Raw genomic sequence first — 21,579 nt, 5'->3', positions numbered from 1 at the left:
TTTTTGCGCTTTTGTTTTTTGCATTGGGCCTTCTTTGTCTTTATACGACTCGAGATTACTATTTTGCTGATTTTTAGGCGATTTTTTGCCAGTTTTAGGCGCTTGTTTTTTTAGTGGGATTTAAAAATACGCCTGTTACTTACAGTATCTTAAGATACCATTAGGAAAATACGTTTTTTTAAAGAAATATGACAAAGAATTGAGACATCGACTGTTTTTAATTTTTTGCAGTTTTTCGTGTTTTCTATAATCTTAAACACGTTTTTAGCCTATTATGACTTTCCTATTGTTTTTAAGCATTTTAATACTTTTATTTTAATGCTCGTATTTTAATACTTTTATAAATGATTTTTTGACTTTATGTGCCTCAGTAACATAAAAGTTCGTTACTTTTTTCTAGTTTTTAGTTCAATTTCTTTTTCGAAACTTTTTTATCATTTTATTTAATACAACCTTTTCTTCCGAGTATTTTGGGTACATTACTAGCTTTCTGAATGTTTTTACCCGAATCGTTTCGGGAATTCGTCCGGCTATGTTTTCACACAAGATCTGTTCACACATTTTCATGTTTTTTGAAGCCAAATTGAAGCGATAATTTTGATCAAGCCGAAACAGGAAGTGGAATGAAAAAGCAAGTGATTATGTGATGTGAAACTGATTCCTCTAATTTTAGCTCTCCTGCTACGTTTTTTTAGTTCGTCGAATAGAAATTTTTCGCTTTACCTTAGTTCACAGCTTGTTCAACATTTTGCGTGAAATTTTTTTGACTTTTGTAGGCAAGTTTCACTCTTCTCTCATTCTGCTAAAAGTGTTTTTAGATAGCAGTTGCTCAGCAAATCAATTAAAAATGAACAAAATTGAAAACAGTAACGGGATAAACCGATAAGCCCAATTTTAGATTCCCGTTACTCGAACTTTGTTCTTAGTTACCATCTGTAATGCTTTTTGCTATCGATACTAGCCCCTGTGTGGTCTCACTACGAAACATGAGTATGTTCGGCTCCAATATGAGATCAAATTAGTTCGCACTTTAAATTTTTTGTAAAAAAAATTATTTTTTCACTAGTTTTTTTTTCTCTTTCAATCCCAGTCTTGGTTTTAACAATCAACAGGGGCTATTTTCCGGCAATCTGCCGGGTATTTTTTTTTTTGTTGAGTCAATGAAAATTATTTGAATTATGCCAGGACTTGTCCTGCTATGTTTTTTTTACTTCGTCGGACAAAAATGTCCAAAAAGCTGCAGAATGAGGTGAAGCGAAACAATCACCTCATTTTGCCGCTTCACCTCATTTTGCATCAAATCTTTGACGTTTCTAGGCTTGTTTCATTCTGCTCAACGTGTTTTGAACGTGCAGTTGCTCAGCAAACCAACCTAAAATGAGCAGTATCAGTATCAAAAAACGAAATGAAATAGTGAAACTGGTCATGACGTGAAAATTAGTGCATTTTAATGCCCTTTTAATTCCTTTTTAGGGCGTCAAGTCTAAGTACACCCAATATAATTACTTAAAAGTTTAATGCAATTGTATTAATTTTAAAATCAGCAAAAAGTTTTGACGAGCAAAGAGGCAAATAATTATTTTAAGAACGATATATTTTATCTCTTTTATATAAATAAGTATTTATATAAAGTATAAAAGAATTATTTATAATATAATACTCCCATAACAATTCAAAATTGATTGGCATGCCTATCAGTAACTAAATGTTATTTGACCAACCCTTACCATGTTATCACTGCGAAAAACATAGGCGTCATCTGTGAAATCAGATTTTACAGAAAAACAAGCATGGGAAGTTAATCGATCTATGTTAATTGTTCTGCGTCTGCCTGAAAAAAAAGAGTGTCAACAGTGTTTCTCTGAGAACATCATTGTATTTGGAGCCTTCACTTCATTGTATTAATTTGGATCGGAGTGTCTATAAGTTTTAAATGAGTGTTACAATAAGATGTCTATAGGGAACAATTTTTCTAGTTTTCGAGATATCTACTTACCAAATAAACTAATTTTTTGAGGGGAAAATTAAAAGTTTTACTGGAAAAATTTTCTACGATCAACCAATTAAAACGCCGAATAGTCCGAAATTATTTTTATGATGTCGGAGTTATTGCAACCCTTAAAAATTTCTAAGTTACACCCCTAAATTAAATTGCCCCCGCCTGTCGATCGAGAGCAACTTATCCGACGTTAGTCGTTGTTTCTTTTTGTTGTCGCATCACTTAAGCTCCTAAATGGCCCTTTTGATTGTTTTTTTTTCAGGTATTAACAAAACCTGTGTAGTTTTTCCAGTTGATAGGTTTATTTTTTCGACTATCCTCTTTTGTGTTCACATTAGTATTTAGTCAATTTTTTTTGTCCCTGGTTTTCTTTTTTTATAGCTGCGAAGCTGTAAGCTGAGCGAAGCTATATTGCGGTGCTCTTGGTTTTTTTTTGCTTCGTCGTCTAACGCTCTTTTTTTGTTTTACATTTGTTCACACAGCAAAGCTGAAAAAGTCAAATTTTATGAATGACTTCTTCCTCTCACTAACGGCATTTGCGCGCGTGACGTCATTTCTCACTCGCTTTAGCAAAAGTTTTTAAGGTTATTTGCGTGATTAGATTTTGATCATACGTGACTTACCTCACTCAATAAAATGACTTTTGCACTTTAAAACTTTTTATAGCTGCGAAGCTGTAAGCTGAACGAAGCTATATTGCGGTGCTCTTGGTTTGTAAAATTCAAAGAATTTGAATTGTATTGGTGCGCTGTGTTTTTTTTTAAGATGTGTTCACACGTTTTTCAATGACTTTGATCTTTCGAAACGGGATAAACAGGTAAAGCCCAGCGGCCATTAAGTTTCATTAGAGGCCCAAAGTGGGCTTTAGTAGTCCTTCAAGTGCGTATAGTGGTGCAGCTGCTGGGATGGCCTTAATTAAAGGTTAAAAGGTCATTTTTAGGAGTTTTTCGGCTCAAAATGGTGCAATTTTTCGTGTTTTTTGTGATTTTTTTGAGATTTTTGTTTGATTAGTCTAAGGTTGAAGTTTTTAAAAGCTGATGAAGGCCTTTTGCTTGTTATGACCATTTTATGAGCTATATGTCGTGGTACTACAAACACAAACACACAAAATGATACTAATTTTTGCAATTTTTTTCAGGTTTTTTGAAAATTTGTCATTTTTTGAGTTTCTTAGCCCCAGGTGTCACGAAACCTCCTCTAGGGTTTGATAAAGGGTTAGATGATAGGTTACTGCACAGTTTCTAGTGGTAATGGAACGGTTTTCAACTTTTTGACATCATGAATTTTAGCATTTTTTGACAAAAGTTGCAAATTTTTCATGTTTTTTGACATATTTATTGTCATCCTTCAAGTTGTTTGAGTCCCAGGGGCAATAAACCTATATTAGGGGTTGGATAATAAGTTACTGAAAAAATTTTAGTTGCCATGGAATAGGTTTCATCTTTTGAATATCACAAATTTGCATTTTTTTCAGGTTTTTGAAAATTTTCATCATTTTGTCAGTTTTTCCAGTTTCAGGAGTAGGCGATCTCCGTTGAGGTTTGTTAATAGGGAACTGCATAGTTTCTAGTAACAATGGAACGCTTTTTAACTTTTTAATGTCTCGAATTTTAGCATTTTTTTAAGATCTGCAATTTTTTTAATGTTTCCTAAAGTTTTTGTCAGTTTTTGATATTCGTCCATTCTCAAGTGCAAGAAAACCTATTCCACGTTTTGATGAAAAGTTAGTGCACGTGTTTTAGTTTCAATGGATTTGTTTTCAACAATTTAACCTTTCGACTTTCAGAAATTGTTTGATAGAATTTGCAATTTTTTTCAAAAATATTTGTATTTTATTTATTTTTTCTTGCCTCAGTTGCCAGGTAAACGCATCCAGGGTTCGACAATATTTTATTAAATAGTTGCTAGGGGGCAATTAAATGGCTTTCAACATTTTAATAGAAGGAATTTCTATTTTGAAATTTTTTCTGAAATTTATTGCCTATCGATCTATGAGCCAATGATTTTTTAATGCTTGGAATTGGGTTACTGGATAGCCTCTAGAGACACAGAAATGATTCTGAAGATATTTATATCACAATTTCAGCAACATTTTCTTATAACTTGCAATTGATTTCTTTTTTTTCTTAAATTTTTTGGTCATTTTCAAGTTAATCGATCTTCAAGGGCCAATGAATATTTTTCAGGTATTGCAGATATCATACTGGACCGATTTCAGAAACAAAAATTGGTTTTGAATATATTTTTGTAATAGGTGTTTTTAAAGGGAAAAAGTTTTGCCTTAGGTTTAAAAGCTTCAAGAGTTTTAGCAATGAGTTTGTTTTTGTTTAGTTTTGACTCTTTTAGTTTCTCAATTCTTTGGTGATTTTTGTGTTCTGGCTGGCATTGTTCAAGTGATCTGCTGATCAGGTAGAGTGCGTCTGAGTTTTTCATTCAATTCTTTGAATTGTATTTCAGGACCTGTCCTGCTATGTTTTTTTGTTTCGTCGTCTGACGCTCTTTTTTCGTTTTACATTTGTTCACACAGCAAAGCTGAAAAAGTCAAATTTTCTTAATGACTTCTTCCTCTCACTAACGGCATTTGCGCGCGTGACGTCATTTCTCACTCGCTTTAGCGAAAGTTTTTAGGTTATTTGCGTGATTTGATTTTGATCATACGTGACTTACCTCACTCAATAAAATGACTTTTGCACTTTAAAACTTAAGTTTAATTTGAATTTGTTCAAGGTCTAAGGAACTCATATGTGCCGTAAAGATCCCTAATAAGAGGCTTCTGTGGAATGAGTTTTAACAAGCTTTATTAATTTATCGCTGAATGTTTTTTACCTAGTTTTTTGAGCGGCGTCAATTTAGATCTGTATCTGTTTCTATCTCTATTATACAGCATGCAGGTCTATTCTTTCGCAGCTGTTCCGGCAATCTGCCGGCTATGTTTGTATTATTCCTTAGTCTCATTAATGAGAGTTCCCGTCGGCTTTTTAATGAAGCATAAGTTGACCTGTTTTTGGTTGATAGTTTATGGTTTTTTTGCTCTTGAACGAAGTAATCGTGTGTCTGCAAATTTTTTTGATTGACTTATTTTAGAACGTTCTTTCAGTTTCATGTCTTGAGTAGCTTTTTCTTTCTTGACTTCTTCATTTTTGCTTGGTCTAGTTTGTTTTCATTTAGAAATTCATTCCTGCTAAATTATCTCCTGAAAGTGATTGTAAGCAAGGAGGGTACAAAGCCTGGGTAGCTTGATGTCCCAGACAGTCTTTCGAGAGATCATGTGTTCGAGCCGCTCTTTCGTTGGAACTAGGCTACACCTAGTGACTTAAACTGCACTGGCTGTCTTTCGAGAGCATTTCGTCCGATGTTAGTCGGTTTATGTTAATAAATGTTTTTTTTTAGTTTTTCACATATTTGTTACCCTGTTTGTTTTATCACATAATATCATTGACGACTGGCTTGCTACGCAGGCGTAAGTGTTCGCATTTAATGTTAAGTAGATGATTAATATTTTTTATAACTTTATCGCTGCGATACAGAGTATTTGTTATTTTTGAGAGTTTCGATCGTAATTTTTATTGATAGCCACACAGCGATAGCTGGAGCTATTATTGGCCTTCTCTTGGGTTTTTTTTTTACTTCGTCAAGATTTTTGTTGCGACCATATGACGTCACAACCACTTCAAATCTACCTTTTGTTCATTCGTTCATGCAATTTCAACTGAATTGCTTGTGTGACGTCATTTTTCGCTCTTAGTGGAGCGAGTTTTTTTGCTCATTTGCGTGATTAAATTTTTGGTCATACGTGACTTACCTCATTCTCAAAAATGACTTCCTCACTCTGAAGTTGACTTCTCTTTACTTTGATTCAAAGAGATAAGGTCAAGTGAGTCTATATCACTCTAATTGAAGGTTATTTTAGAGCAGCTAATGGAAGCAGCAAAAAGTTTTACAGTTGCATAATCAAAATATAACATCTCAGCATTTGATTAAAAGTTTCTTTTTCGTCTTTTTTACTATCTTTTTGAGATAGCAAAACTTGTTCTACCTTGTTCCGTTGTCTCATGACGCTCTCATTAGTGGCCAGACCTATTGGATTTGTATATAGGTGTAATCGATTGTACTTTTTGTGCTCAATTGATATCCAATTGTTTTTTGTTTAAAATTTTTAATAAATTTTCAAGGAGTTTTGATTGTTTTTTGTTGCCTAGTTTCTTAGTCTCTAGGCTTCCCGATGAGTCTTAAATGCACACGAGTTTTTGCTAAAGCTTTTAAATAAAGTGTTTTCCACGTTGACACTTTGTTCCGAAGAATTATTAGTGGATATGTGCTCGTGTTCGAGTTATTCTCGTGTTGGTTGCTTTTGTCATGTCTCTTAATATGAGTCATTAAAGGTCTCATCTTCCGTCTGAGGAGGCAAGATTTAATCTTTCCAATGACTGTAGCTTTCCAATTTAATCTTTCCAATGACTGTAGACAACATTTGTTTTAGAACAGTGTGCGTGATTTTTTGAATGCCTTCATTTGTTATTTTTATCGTGTTAGGCCGCAGTGGGATTATAAAGAGGTCTTAATTTCTTTTTGCTCCGTTTCACCCAATCTCGTGAAAATGAATGTGTGCATTGTGTGGGTGTTATAGTATCGCGTATTGTGAAACCCTATTATGTTATTTTTGGTTTGATATTTTTGACACCTCTGGTTTTTTGGGGAAAAGTTTTTAATGTTTTGAAGATTTGTTTTTGTGTATGTGAGGCCTAATGCCTCGCTGACTATAAGCGGCTGTTGTTGCTCTGAGAATTTCGATAGTGAGGTGATTCGCGGATTCAATTCTTTGAGTTTTAACTCCTGAATTGTCCTTTAATTCGTTTTCTCCATCGATGATGCTTTCGTCCATTTTACTTCATTTTCAGTGACTTCTTATTTCCTCCAATAGAATTGTCTGCGTTACGGAATTTATTACTCTTCTTCTGCGTCAGCTTTTAGGTCAATTTTGGGGAATTTTGTCGATGTACCGCGCGTAAAAATAACATTGACTTTCTTCTGTATTAAAATTTAAGTTTACAAAATGTTTACCAATTGAAGAGCAGTAGAAAGCATCTAAACGGTGCAAAAAATGTTTGTATTTTTTAGAATTCGAGTTTTTGTTTTTGGTCATCGCGATGATCTAATTTTAACGGAGCTATTTTTTGAGAGGCTTTTCCTTCATGTCTCAAATAACTCCCAAATAACTTCATGTCTCATGTCCCTTAGAAAAAAACAGGTGGTTAATTTATCTCTTTTTTTCTTGTTGCAACTCCAATGAAGGGCGAGGTCTGTTGCCGCTATTTTGCGGCACTTCGTTTGTAGCGTTTTTACAGTGCACATAATTTTTAAAAAATACTGAAAATATGGAATAGATAAGTTTTGACAAAATACTGATCTTCCAAAAACCAATAAAATTCCTTGAAATTGGCCCAAACAGTTGTAATGCCCGATCTATAAATGACAATTAAGCTAAATTAAAGTAATTTTTTTGCCAATTTTTATAAAATTTTTATCAATTAGCAGCCCAAATTAATCTCAATTATTAGCCCAAATTGATAAAATGTTGGTTTAAAAACAGTTTAGTTCTTATTAGGTGTTTATGAAAAAAATGATAATGAGGTATTGCTTCGTACTTCTTCTATCATAATATTGTCAAGATTTGAGCGAAAGATAGTCTAAAATTCAACAAAATTATCGTAGAAAGTCAGAATTTTGTAAAAACTTAACTTTAGCAATTTTAAAAATTCAAATCTTTCGACGCATTTCAGATTTTCTACAGATACCACTGATATCGTTCTACATCAGATATATCGATTGGCTGAAATTGTCTTAACAAAAATTCCTACTTCGGTTCTAATATTTAGTATATTTAGTAGCCGTTACTGTCGTGTTTCAAACCTTGAGCAAACGATGCTCCTATTATTACAAAACAGCGCAGTTTCTCTTCTGATCTCTGATGTTGCTTTCAGCCGTTTTTACCGCTCTTGATCTGTCGATTCGGTTGTCCGTTTTTTGTCCGAGATTTTCTCCGATTTTTGATAAGGCTCCAAAGTAAGCGGGATGATTTCAAGGCTGTTCCGACAGTTTTCTAATAAAATTTGGAATTTTTAAAAAATCCTTAGTTTAATGCGAGTGATTGTTACAGATTGTGTTCCCCACTCAGCCTCCGTGGTACGAGGTGTTCAAGTGTAGTGAAGACCAGCTGAAGGACATTGCCCTCAATATCATGTATGTCTATGTACACCAGGCACAGCCACAGGAGGAGCTGGAGGAGAAAATACAAGCTGTGAGTATTGTTATATCAATTTGTCAACGTAATTGTAAATTTTTTCGATTATGATTCTTCTTATCTTCATGCTTAATTGCTCTAAAATAACATTTGTGTGGTTGATAATCTTTCAGCTGAGCAAAAGCAATATTTGACGCGTGAATGTTAGATTTTATATGAACTTTTAAGTGATTTTGCTTCCGATAGACTAGACTAACAATGGAGTTTGATTATTATGGTAGCCTCCCTACATGCAACAGATGTTTTCTGAACTCATGTTTAATTTGTTTTCAAGCAATTTGAAGTATTTTATTGCATGCATGCATTCATGCTTACACTGAAAGAAAAAAAATCTTAAATGGATTGAACTAGAACTGGGATATCTATTCTGTTCCCCCCTCCACCTTAGTGAGCGTTTGTTTTTACGCCCCCCAGGCGCACGTGCTATTTTTTTACATAGTAACGTGCTATATAATATATAAATTGTAATTGGGGGGGGGGCGTAAAAACACGGGGGGGGGGGGGGGAAACAGAATAGATCCTAGAACTGTCCTTATTGTTAAAGGATATTAACACATCATGGCAAGGGGAATGTAGAGAATGACGAAGAAATCAGATATTCATTAAAATTCAGATTTCAAGTATACCTAAAATTTCTCTCTGATAGATTTTAGTAGAACAAGTTTTTGAAATATCTTAAAAAGGGCGCGTTAATATTTGCTTGAACATTGTGAAATGTGTGTTGCCATCAATTTCGCTACATTTTTTGGATCTATTCTGTTTTGCCCCCCACCCCCAGTGTTTTTACGCCCCCTAGTTACAAATTGTTATATAGCACGTTACTATGTAAAAAAAACTGGGGGTGTAAAAAATATCAACCCACTAAGCTGGGGGGGGGGGGGGCAAAACAGAATAGATCCCATGTTTTTTCTTAAAATTATTCAAGGCTTCTGCTGCTTTTGAGAAAGCAGTTATTTAAGTGGTTGAATTCACATTTGAGGTCAAAATGAAGGAATTTTGTGCAGGGCTTTATGCAAGTTACTAACAGAAAATTGGAATAGAAATTGTACGCATTTTAAGGTCACCAGAATTTGTATTCATAGGCGAGTGGATTTATGAATATTTGTCAGATTTCACGGATTTATTCTTCCACCCCCAACCCCCCCCCCCCCACAGCGTAGTGGTCATATATCTTTTACGCCCCCCCCCCCCCAGGCGCACGTGCTATTTTTGTACATAGTAACGTGCTATATGACAACACTTAAATTGTAATTGAGAACATAAAAACACGGGGGGCCGAAACAGAACAGATTCGATTTCAGCTATTGTATTATATGGAGGGTTAAACTTTTGTGTTGTTTTTTTAGCTGAAAGACCAACAGGCAGAGGCTAAGAGCAAAGCTAGAACAGCAGCTGCCTCGGGTGGTCTAAGTGTGAACAACAGTCTCACCAACACATCAGTCGGAAACAGACCTGGGAACCTTCTAGCCTCGTCTGCAACATCAGCTGCCTCTGCTTTTAATAACAATAACAACCTCAGTAATATCCACAAATCAAACTCAGCGTCGGCCAATCAATCACCCTATTCAAATTCCAGAAACAGTTAGTCGTCACATATAATATCCAAAAGTGCCATGAGTCAATGGAGACGACAGTTCCGGACAAAATTTTCGATAGTTCTAGTATTATTAAACGCTAACGTGTTAAATACTAAAGACAGTTCGGAGTCCAAGGTCTTAAATTTTTAGGCTATAATTTTTTCATACATAAATTGATGCATCTTACCATGTCATACAAGATCTTGAAAACCTTTGAAAAATTTAAACGTGTCGAGATCTTGATGAGTCAGAATTTCTTAGAATATCTTGGTAAGAGCTTGATAAGATCTGGGCTAAATTTGTCAAGAAAATGGCTTTGCGCAACTTGCTAAGATCTTAATAAATCTTAGCTAAATACTTAATCTTGATAAATTTCACATAGCAGGAGCTCTGCATTATTTAGCATGGTTCAATATGTTTCATTGATACTGTCAAGTTTCTTTTCCCTGGGTCATGGCAGCTATATTTGAAAGAGTTAATGAAAAGCTTAAAAGTTTGGACTCTATTGCTGCAATTGATTTAAAGATTGTTAAACACGGATTCTTCTGGCTGGGGCTATTTGTTTCTTCTTTCTAATTATTTTGTGCTGTACCATGACCATATTATGCGATAATAATTAATAAGAGTCACATTAAACTTTATAGAACTTTAAAAAAAGATGCACAAAAAAGTATTGCGTTGGAGCCTTATTTTGTAGCTAAATGTGGACGGTAATTCTTTACAAATATCAATTGACTTCGTTATTAGGAACTGAATTATTTGATTTAGCTGTGATCATTTTTGAATAATGCATGTGTGTTTCAGCCTCGCCATCTTCGAAAGACAAAAAAGAAAAGAAAAGCCGAAAAAGGTGAGTTTTGGTTACTTTTTACTTGTTTGAACGAATAGTATTGCTGTCTTCGAACCTTGCAATAAACTAGCGCAAGACAAGAAGTTTGAGATTGTTTCGTAATTGTTGATTTGTAGTCTGGATTTAGATATTCGGATACATCACTTGAGTGATAAACCAAATTGTTTTGAAGTCCTCGGTAAATCGATTGCAACTCAGCATGAAGGAGAAATGTCTTGCTCATTTCCGGAGGCAGGAGATAGATTATCGTTGCTGTCATTAATTTGAAACTACAATAAATTGTGTCTGACATAAGAAAATTGTGTCTGTATCCAAAATTAAATTGTATTTCTTAATTTTCCTAACTACCCAAGTATTATAAAAAGCTGACTAATGATACAACGGGGAACGGATATTTTGTGCAACGTGCTAGTTTACAACGGGATGGGATATTTGGCTGTTGCAAAAAATTCACCTCTAATTTTTCGGTGAAAATATGGTTTGAACTAATGCATATCACCGATGTATAATTTAAAGGAAAAGTTAGGAATAAAACACCAAAAAGTGGTATATGTATAAAATCTAAAAAATAAGGAGGAAAATTTTGCCAATGAGTCAGAGAAATTTTGTGACCCAACGCGTTGTAAACTGGCTTGTTGCAGGATTAAGATTTGAATTGTAATTTGAGGCTTTTCGTATTTTTTATTAGAGATGAATTTTATTTTTAGACCATCGCGCTCTCCACTTTCTGATGACTCCCTCGACTCGGACTCTCATATCTCCAAGTCCACCTCTCATGGGGAATCACGTGGTAGCAAACACCAAAAGAGAAAACACAACAGGGACCATCATCACCACTACCATCAGAGCAGCAACTATGGAACAAATAATAACAACATCGACTCCAAAACTGGCGGCGATTATGGTTCCAAAATGTCCTCAAGAAACGGAGACAAATCCAAGAAACATAAACATAAAATGTCCTCCCCAAGTGGATACGAAAACGGAAACGCGTCACCCATCAAACGTCACAGAAAAGCATCGGAAATGTCAATTTCAGACGACAGCGGTTCGAGTCCCGACCAGAGCAGTAATCACCACGTGCATAAATCAAAGAAACACAAGAAGAATTCAAGAGACAAGCATAAGAAATCGCACAAAATGGAGTACAAGGAACGCAGTAGTAGATATTACTAGAACCTCGTACCTTGTATCAGGACTGAAAATAATGTTAAGATGATTTTCGACCTGATATGTCCCCTTTTACCTGAGATTTTATGTATAATGGAGTCATTTTTATAGATTCTGTTACCCGTAACAGTTTGACTAGTGTCGAACAAGTTATTTGTAATTTTTGTTTTCTCATTAAATAGAATTTTCTATAAAATGTTTTTCCGGCAAATTTAGTAATTTGAATGTCGATAACATTCGAGTCGGCGTCGGGTAGTTGGGTAGTTTTCGTCTAAAGTAAAAATGATTAAGCTGAGTTAAAGAAAATTTATACTAGAGTCAGCTTTGTCACTCTTTCAATCAGTGGAATATATTCAACAAGTTGCTTTTCAAAGATGGTTGACTCAAAGAACTCAGTTGTATAATGAGGATGACTTTGACTTATATGCTCTCACAACAACGCATGCAACCCACAATTTCTGTAACCCACAACAATGCAACCCGTACCAACCAAAAGTTTCAATAAGAACAAGGCTTGCTAATCAAGACCAAGTATAATAGATATTGAGTTTGATTTAAACAGTTGGAAAACAGCTGACTTGCTGCCCAAGTTGACAAAAGCTGCTTTTCAAGTTTCAAAAATAAATTAAATAGCTGAGTCTGGTTCTGCATTAACAAATACTGTCTTACTTGAATTGTTTATATCGTTGTGCGTGCATGGGTTGTGGTGGTAGCTATTAGGTCATGGGCATCCTGCTTACATTCATTTGCTCCATTTTTTTTGCGAAAAGCGCCCTACTACATTTTCACCTCCTCATAAACGTCGTAAATTTAATATAACGTATTTTTCATAAACTTAACTGGGAATGTAACTTGTGAAGACAACTTGGTTTTTTTCAAGCTATCTGCTTCTATTTGCAGTGCGACTTTTCAATGAAGCAGCATCAACTTAACTTTTGGCTAACCTGATACTAATTTTTGAATTAAAATAAGACGGTTCTCAGTTTTGGCATTAAGTCTCAATTTTGGTGTCTTACTTTACGCTGAAAATAATTCTTCTTGAGCGCGGGTTCTTCACAATGCTTCGGGAAATTGTTGCTTTCTGGCTACTAAATTTTAATTTTGATTCGAGTGAATAAGGCGATTAAAATGACGGGACATATTATAGGATGAATGGTTGCTACTTCATGTAAGTATTTACACAAGCTGTTTTCGTAGCTATCTTTTTTGAAGTATCTGAAGCAGCAATTGACGTGAAGGGCTTCGCATTGAAAATTTAGCTTGAAAGCTCTTTCATTTACAAAATTTTTTAAATGAAAAGCGGTATCTAGTTTTTGATAGTAGTTAATGTGATGATCAATGTCACCTCCCGTTAGTTAGGTTAAAATGGCATTTAAAATTGAACTAGAGTGTGTAGTTCATTTGAATTTTTTTATGTCCCATTCGAGTGTCTTTTTTGGATAAGCTAGATTTTGTAAAAAGGTAAAAGTTTTCAAAAATTAACTTCTATTCATCGTGAAGAAAATTGATATTATTGTGCAGCACTCGAGAAACGAGCAGACTTTGAAAAATTTGGGAGCTAATGATGTGTCAGGTTAAAATATTCGCGACAAAGTAACCTAATAGATTATTTTCAGTTGTTAGCGTTTTTTAAACCTGAAGAGGGGCTCTTGGGGAGAAATATTCAGAAATTTTAATCGGTTGAAAGAATTTTTGTTCCGACCCCTCTTGAGGGGGGGGGGAACTATCTACTCAAATGGGTTTTTTTTGTTCAGTCAATTTTGGCCGAAAGATATATTCATCGTAGAGAGTTGAGACTGGTATCATTAGAAAGCTTGTCCAGCGTAGAATATGGAATTAAAAAGATTTTTTGATTTTCGTTTTTGACAGGGAGATATCGAGGTTTAAACTTTCGAGAAAATAGAGTGAATTCCGTTGATTTCATTCACCTTTTTTTGGAATTTTTGACTAAAATTTCACCAATTTTGATAAAATTTAATAAAAATTTCCAAGAAAATATTGTTGATTTTTTGTTTAAAGACAAAATATATTGTCGGTTATTTTCATTGAATTTTTTTCGTGCTGTTTTTGATGAAAAAATCTGAATTTTGTGACATATTTAGCCGGAATTTGTGACAGATTTTTTCATCAAAAACAGCACGAATTAAGTTTCTTTAATCCACTCTGATAAAATTTGCAGGAAGTGCACAACCAAACACCACTAACACAATCTTTGTAGACTGAAAAGGGGGCTAATTCCACTTCAACTTCGGTTGAGAGTGCTCCGTAAATAAAACTTTGCCGTTTTTTGCTACTTTTGTTCGTTGATTATCAAAAACGCAGCATTTATTTTTGATTTTTTAACTAGCAAAATATCTATATCAATGACATTACAAAAATTAAATATTCCTGATGGAAAAACAGCATTAGCAGGACTAGTTCTGTGCCAATCTTGGACCGTTACAACCCACAAATAATTTGGATTGTCGTCGGTCGGTTTTTTATAAAAAAATTCGATCTTTTTTGTAATAATTAAATAACGGAACATTTCAAATCAAAACTCACTAGTGATAGGTCCTATTGGCTTCCTAATTAGCTTGAAATTAATTTATCTAGTTGATTGCTTGAAAGCTTATGGTCGTTTTGACTTTTAAAATTTTTGATTTTTAAATAAAAAAGGCTTATTGAACTTTGCCTCCATTTTTCTCCATTTGGTCAACTTGTAGCTTAGTGTCAGCAATCAAAGAGTGCTCCGTCTTTTTGCTGAAGTCAAATTTAGTCTTTTTTGCGAATTTACGCCTTAAGTTATGGTGTTCTGGCTTTGATACTACTAGATTTCACAATTTTTTTTTTAACTTTTAGGTTTTTGCCATTTTTCATGTTTTCTAGTTTTGTCAAATTATCACATTATTGTCGGTTCGTATATCACATTTTTCGCGTTCAATATAACAAACAATTGATAATATTTAAATCTTTAAAGATATAGATTGTGGTTCTTTACCGCTTCGGCAGTACTCTCTCGAAGAATTTAATTGAATTTTTTAATTTTGATTTAACTGTCGCTTTTACTTTGTCTTTTTAGTCGTTCTTAATTTCGTGTACAATGACCTGGTTTGATTGGTTTTTCCGGAAAGAGTAGATGAGCCGATGTTCTGATATTAGAAGATAGGTAATGGCTTTCATGACTTTGAAAACAATTGTTTTCCAAAATGAAAAAAAAGAACATTTCAATTTCGCAATTTTTATTGTCTGTTTGTTACCTGGTCTCGTTAATTAAAGGTTAAAGATGACATTATTTTTGTCAAAGGAAGGTGTCACAAGGGATTGGTGTCACAAAATCTAATGTTTTTAAAGAATTCGTTATGACTTTACTGGCTTCGACACGGGTTTTTCACAAAAAGAAAGTAAATTAATTTTTGATTTTTGTCATATTTGACGTTCTTTTTGTAGACGTAAGCCTTGTTCTAAATAATTGCTAATTGCAGGTCTCGAGGGCTTCCTTTGGAAGAATAAACGAACCTAATCGATTTTTCATTTTGTAATTAAAGGCTTTCATGTCTTTGGAAATATATTTTTTTCGATAAAAACAAATACATAATCTTGCTTTTTTCTTTGTGGTCTAATTGTTGCTTATTCTCATTAATGGGCGGCCTCGTTATACATTATCGATGTTCGACGAAGGTGCAATCGAACTTATTTTCGTGGCCAAAGTATGGCTTTACGGCTTCCAAAGCATTTTCTGGCAAGTTTTAATTGATTTTTAGTTTGTTGTCTATTTGTTCTTCTTGTATCTGCATAAAAAATTGAATACCAAGAGTTCTTAATTCCTTTCTAGGGAAGCTTTGTTAATTGTAAACCTATGGGATATTTTAGTTGATTTCTAATGGTTTTCATTACTTTGAAATTAATTGTTTTTTTTTAAATTCAGCGAATTTTGTAACTCCAAAGTTTCGGTTCTTTTTGTCGAATTGTTACCAAGCTTTATTATGAACTAGTGAATAACCTTTTTTTCTGGTGAATTACCAATCATTTTGTTTATTTTCAATTTTATCTGACGCTATTTTGACTTTGCTATCAAATTTTGTTTTTTAAAACGGACATAACTTTTTTTGATGTAATTAATGTTTGTTGTTGTGGTTTGATTTTGCCGTTCGTCTTCGCTCGCTTTCTTAATATCGGCAAATCTCATCAATCTAATACATCATGTTTTAATCCACTGAGTTATTTGCTTTGGAGGCTATCTTTTCGTTCATACACCAGTTTTTTTTTTTTTGAAAAATACTTGAATTTTTTGTGTTTTTTCATCTGTTCCTCATTTGGTAGACAATTATGCCAAAATTGTGGATGAGCGGGGTCGGAACCTTATGTGCAATCGCACATTACCGAGCCGCCTTGTTCAAATTTACGTTTCAATTTTTTTAGCTGTATTGCGGTACCAATGGTTTTATGAGCCATCATCTAACGCTCTTGGTTGTTTTTCATTCCTGCACAAATAACAGCTGAAGAAAATCTGTTGTAATCGTTCTAAAAGCGTTATAAGTGACTTTATCTATTGAATTCTGAATCTATTTAAATGATACTTTAAGCACGATAATTTCGCAGCTATTTTCGGTAATCTGTTCTTTCGGTGATGAAGCTTCCCAGTATCAATTTTATCGAAAATATTTTCCTATGATGCATTTAATTTTTAATATTTCTTTAGAGAAAATTGCTTGGAAAATTCAATCTTCTGCTTTGAAAGATCCACCCCTCTCGATACTAATTGGGAGTTTTTAGACAATTAGCAGTTTAGTAGAATACAGTTAGCAGTTTTGTAATTACACACAGCACCGTTCACTAGAACATTGAATTCTTCAAATTTGGTCTCAGGTAAATACTAATAAAATTCGGGCAATAAAGTTTTCGGAGAATTACACGCTCAAAATTGTGGAATTGGGGTACGTTTGGGCCGTGAATACCAGTTACAAATTGTAAGCTTCTTAAGACATAAGTAACTTACATCCGCGTTTTTCGTAGCTGTTTTCCATCGTGAAAATGGTTAACGAGAACTGAAAATGCCGACAAATTATTGGCACTCGTGACCACAAAATTCAAAGGTAATTAAAGTTTGGCTTTTCGGACATTAGGCACGTGATTTATTAATTGCTCTCAAACAAAGATTTTAGGAATTATATTAGTCCTGTCGATCTTTTTTAAATGCGATTTTTCGCTGGACCGATTTTTCTTCTGACCCATATCCTCAAATCGGGATAAACAGGTAGCGCCCAGCGGGCATTAAGTGCTCTTAGAGCCTTTCACCTCGCTAGTGTCCAAGTATGCGATTCACAGAAAATTTTTTGGAGACTTATTCTTACGGTATGAAGTGCCATTCTTATAGTTCACCCCCACCCTTACCCCCTTCCAACAACCCCCCCCCCAAATCAACCCTCCTTCACTTCACACATCCCCTCAATCCCTACCCCCTGCACGCGTAAGGAACCCGTGCAGCCATAGACTCCCTCCCATCGCTGCCCCAACCCCCCTCCTCCGTGCCCTCCCCGCCTGCGCTCACCTCACGCCCCTTCAATTAAGCTAAAGCTAGCCTCACTAAACCGTGGCTAGCTAATGACGAAGACAACCGCTCGCTGCTCGTTTGAGAGCAATTCGCCCAACTTTAGTTGCTTATGTTCTTTTTTTGTTGCCATTGAAGTTGGTTTGTCTGCCTGTTCTTAAGGGATTTGCTCACTTCGATGAGTTAACATAACTGTTTGTGTTTGTTTTATTTCTAACCCGAAAAGATTGACTGTATTTTTAGACACCAGCCTTTTTCAATTCCTGGGGGTTGAAGTAGTCTGTTTTGGATACCCAATGAACTTACTTCATATTTTCAGAAATTTCTTGAAGAAATTTTAGAACTCACTGTTTTTGAATCGTCAATTCATTTTTCATTTTTAAAAAGTTTTGACCACTCTTTTGTTTGGTTTCGCCTAACTTAGCGTATATAGTGCTAAATTGTTTTTCAGTGAATTAATGTTTGTGTTATACATTAGTGGTCTGTGTCGTCTTCTGAATTTCTTCTATACCGCAAAAGGGGGGATGCTATATCGCTCAGAAGGTCGTTTGATTATAATTGACTAGATGATCTAAACTGGTGAAGCAAGCGCTACCTTGTTGCTCTGCTAATTCCCATATCCTGCTCTTGTGCGCTGTTTTCAATTTAGGTTGTAAGTTAAGATTTGATTCATTCTCAAAGGACAAATTATTTTTGAACATGGTAATCATTAATTAAGAAATATACTTGAACTATCATCGAACGAACAGTTTTAAGGCAATTTATGATTTTAGTTAGTAATCCACTACAATAAACGTGGATCACTTTCCTGAAGCAACTCAAATTACATGTTCGCAATATCAAATGGCCTTGCATTTATCGGGTTCTTCAACAGTTTAGTCTCACTAAGCTATTTTTTGTAAACGAGAAACGTTTAAGTTATAACTTTTTCTAAGTCAACTTCTAACGTCGCTTCGCTGTGAGAGGGTCTCTCGGTGTCTTAATTGTATCTCTGCAGCTTTATATGCTCAACTAACACGCTCTTATGCAACGAAACTTTAATCTTAAGTAAAAAACATTTCCTCGTGATTTTCAAAATTATCATTCCCGAAGCGGTCAGTGCTAATTTATGCGCCGTCATATAATTGTTGTCAATCAGTGTTCAATTTCCACCTTATCTTAAGTAAACAACCTTTTTACACCTTAAAACAAACCACTTTGCTAAATCAGAATGCGCTTGTCATTTCAATCGCTGTTCAAAAAAATTGAAGGGTTTTTGAGAAGTGCTTATCGCTCCATTTCCGCTGTCAATTTCAACATCTTTTTGATAGCTGGAATCTTTTCTGACAAAAGACGCGCGTTGCGCGTTAATTCTTTAATTAAATTTTGCCCAAAAACTTAGAGAAACAGCTATTTACAATTTTCAAAACATTTTATGCAATTATGCGTAATTAAAAGATCATTTTTTTCAAGCCCAAAATTTGATCTTGGGTCATTGTAAGAATCGGGGGGGGGGGGTCCAAATCGTACAAACAAATTTTTCGCGGAAAATCATTTCATAGTGGCACCGACTTACATATTTTTATTTTCCTTTTCTCAATTATCCGCACTCGGTGATCACGTACCTATTTTCGTAGTCTTCCGAATGGGGTCGAAATGAAGGTCTTTTCTCTTTGACCCAGTGGGCTAAGTTATCTGGGATAAAAAAACTATTAGATGGGAACTAGTTGCATGCCAAAAATTGTATCAAGGACATAAGCCAGTGTGAGTAATTTGCACTTTGAAATTTTATGAAGATTCCGCTCCAAAAGCAAAAAGTCGGGAGTTCGTCGAAATTGAAAGGAGTGTATATTTTGTCGCTAACTGTCTTGGGTTACGATATTTTTACATTTTGAAACTTATTTGGCACTAGACAATCGTATTGTCCGATTTTGCCTTTTCGGGCCCTTCGAAAGCACCGACTTCCGGTCACATCCGGAAGTTAAAATTGGCAGCATTTTGCCCTTTAAAAGTTACACTAATACTGCAAATATCATAAAGCTACTAGAAATACTCTACGAGCAGTTCAAATTTTTGGTCCCGCAGCATTTGAGTGAGGGTAGTTCCGGAGGAGGGATTTGGGGTCAAAATGGGATTCCTGGTGCCAGAATTAGTTTATCTAACAATTTCCTTGTCCATCGGACGATAAATTTACTCATCTGACGTGTTTAATATATAGAGCTAACAACAATTGGCAATATCCTGCGTGTCTTTGCAGGAAAAAACATAAAAAGAACAACTAAACCCTGGTACTCTAATGGATAACACTGGAGGCCTGTACCTTTAAGCCTACTTTTGTCTGTATTTCCTTCTTTATTTCTTCTTTATTTTAAAATATCGAAAACCTCCAGACTTCACTTATTTAGTTGCTAATAACTTGGGCCCCTATGGTCGGACAGAACCCAAAAGCTGTCTGCAGAGAAGTAAACATTGTGAGTTTATTCTTCAAGGTTTTAGGTTCGTACGTTCAAAATAACTTCAACTGGGTAGGGCGGGGTGGTCGGCTTCACCCTACTGTAATAAAACTACTAGTTGCCTTTCTCAAAATGTCCAATTTAATGCTTACCAACTTGAAGTTTTTTCCTTCCCGTCTTCTAATTTTTCATATAATCATTTTACTTGCCAGTCAAAACAGATTGCCAAAACTGCGATTATTCGTGACACCTAAATACCGTTTGTTTGATGTTGAAGATATCACAGAATAATATTTCTACTGCAAAGGATGTAAAGATGTTTGATTTCTAGGTAATTGACCCTGTTGTTCATGAATTAATCGATCTAATTAGGATTTGTGTCTATGGGTGTTTTGTTGTGGCGAGATAGCATACGATCAAAGTATGTTAATTAATCAAGAAAGAGTGAACGAAACAAGTTTTTCTTGAAAAGTTTAGTGGTTTCATTTATAATAACTGCAGTAATCTAGAGCATGTTCAATTTCAAAGTAGCAGACAGAAACTCTTGATCAGAGAGTCTGCAAAGTTGCTCGTTCGAAATTGTGATTGTTTTTGCACAACTCTTAATTGCTGCGAAGTGGGTTTTCTCGAAGAATTCCTGTTCAATGAATTCAATAATTGATGGTCAAATTTGACTAATTTAGTTAGGTATTGTTTTTTACCAGTCGGGTTTTAATTACTGGTATCCGTCGTTTGTGACTAATGCTAATCGCCTTTTCATGATTTCAGTAATTTTAAGATCAAATGTAATTTACCGTGACTACAAATAACCGTTACTACAATATCCCTCAACATCACCATACCTCAATCATCGTCCTCATTATGATCACACAGTGTGGACTTGTGCTTTTCTTGTCAGTGACAGCCTTCGACTTCTGGACCTCGGTTGAATCCAAGACTGTGCTGGTATCATTTGATGGCTTCCGATGGGATTATATGTACGAGTATAGGGAGGTGCTGCCGACGTTTTGGAGAGTTGCCAACGAAGGAGTCATGGTCGATAAAGGTAAGGAATAGTTTGCATAATTTCACTCAAAATTTGCACTGGAAAGATAATAATAATAATAATGAATTTTTCTGAATGATCAAATACAGACATTATACAAAACAACTTCTTTCGTAACAACAAATTGTGATCATTCGAGAGAGAGCACCAAAAAGGCCGTTGGCCTGTCAAGTGGTGCCTCCAGAGCAAAATATGAACTAGCTAGTGTAAAGACTGACTGCATATTCAAGTTTTAATATATATAGGAATTGTCAACTAAGCCTATTTTTTTTCACCAAAATGCATTCAATAATTCTTTATTTAGTAAAATATAATTATCTCGAAACATATGTAAGAAACATTCCGTTCCTTCTGTTTTTAAATTTACAATTTCTTGAATAAATGAAAAATCAAGTCTTGCGATTATGTTGAAAAGATTTCTTACACGTTCAGTTATTGATTTTCTTACATGTGTAGTGTTTTTGTTTATTGTTTTCGATTTCTTAATTCTATGTTCTGTTGAAAGTACTGCATTCAATTCGTTATCCGATATTATTCGCGTTTTTATATTTTTTGCTTCTGACATACTTATGTTTTTTACTAGTTGTTTCAATAGCTCATACACATGGAGCTCAAAAACTGAGAAGATTTTGAAGTTCTGCCTAATTTCTGACAAATCAACCCCCTTTTTTAATG

The 21,579-nt window shown here is 34.7% G+C and overlaps 2 protein-coding genes across 4 annotated transcripts in view; both read left to right on the top strand.

Annotated features, from left to right (window-relative positions):
* The window catches only part of LOC142339608 (cyclin-L1-like), a 174,721-nt gene extending 162,628 nt beyond the window's left edge, over positions 1-12,093 (top strand). For both annotated transcript variants that reach the window (XM_075389766.1, XM_075389767.1), the window contains exons 8-11: positions 8,157-8,297; positions 9,647-9,881; positions 10,682-10,727; positions 11,435-12,093. In XM_075389766.1, the coding sequence (XP_075245881.1) occupies positions 8,157-8,297; positions 9,647-9,881; positions 10,682-10,727; positions 11,435-11,903 (891 nt within the window). In that variant the 3' untranslated portion in view covers positions 11,904-12,093. The remainder of the gene's footprint in view (positions 1-8,156; positions 8,298-9,646; positions 9,882-10,681; positions 10,728-11,434) is intronic.
* Positions 12,094-20,548: 8,455 nt separating this feature from the next.
* The window catches only part of LOC142339606 (ectonucleotide pyrophosphatase/phosphodiesterase family member 5-like), a 33,515-nt gene continuing 32,484 nt past the window's right edge, over positions 20,549-21,579 (top strand). The window contains exon 1 of one of the 2 annotated variants that reach the window (XM_075389762.1): positions 20,549-20,904. In XM_075389762.1, the coding sequence (XP_075245877.1) occupies positions 20,721-20,904 (184 nt within the window). In that variant the 5' untranslated portion in view covers positions 20,549-20,720. The remainder of the gene's footprint in view (positions 20,905-21,579) is intronic. The other variant, XM_075389761.1, reaches the window with a different exon arrangement.

The sequence above is a fragment of the Convolutriloba macropyga genome, chromosome 5 (assembly GCF_964194025.1).
Source record: "Convolutriloba macropyga chromosome 5, txConMacr16.3, whole genome shotgun sequence".
Lineage (NCBI taxonomy): Eukaryota > Metazoa > Xenacoelomorpha > Acoela > Convolutidae > Convolutriloba > Convolutriloba macropyga.
This window is presented reverse-complemented; position numbering and strand designations above follow the sequence as displayed.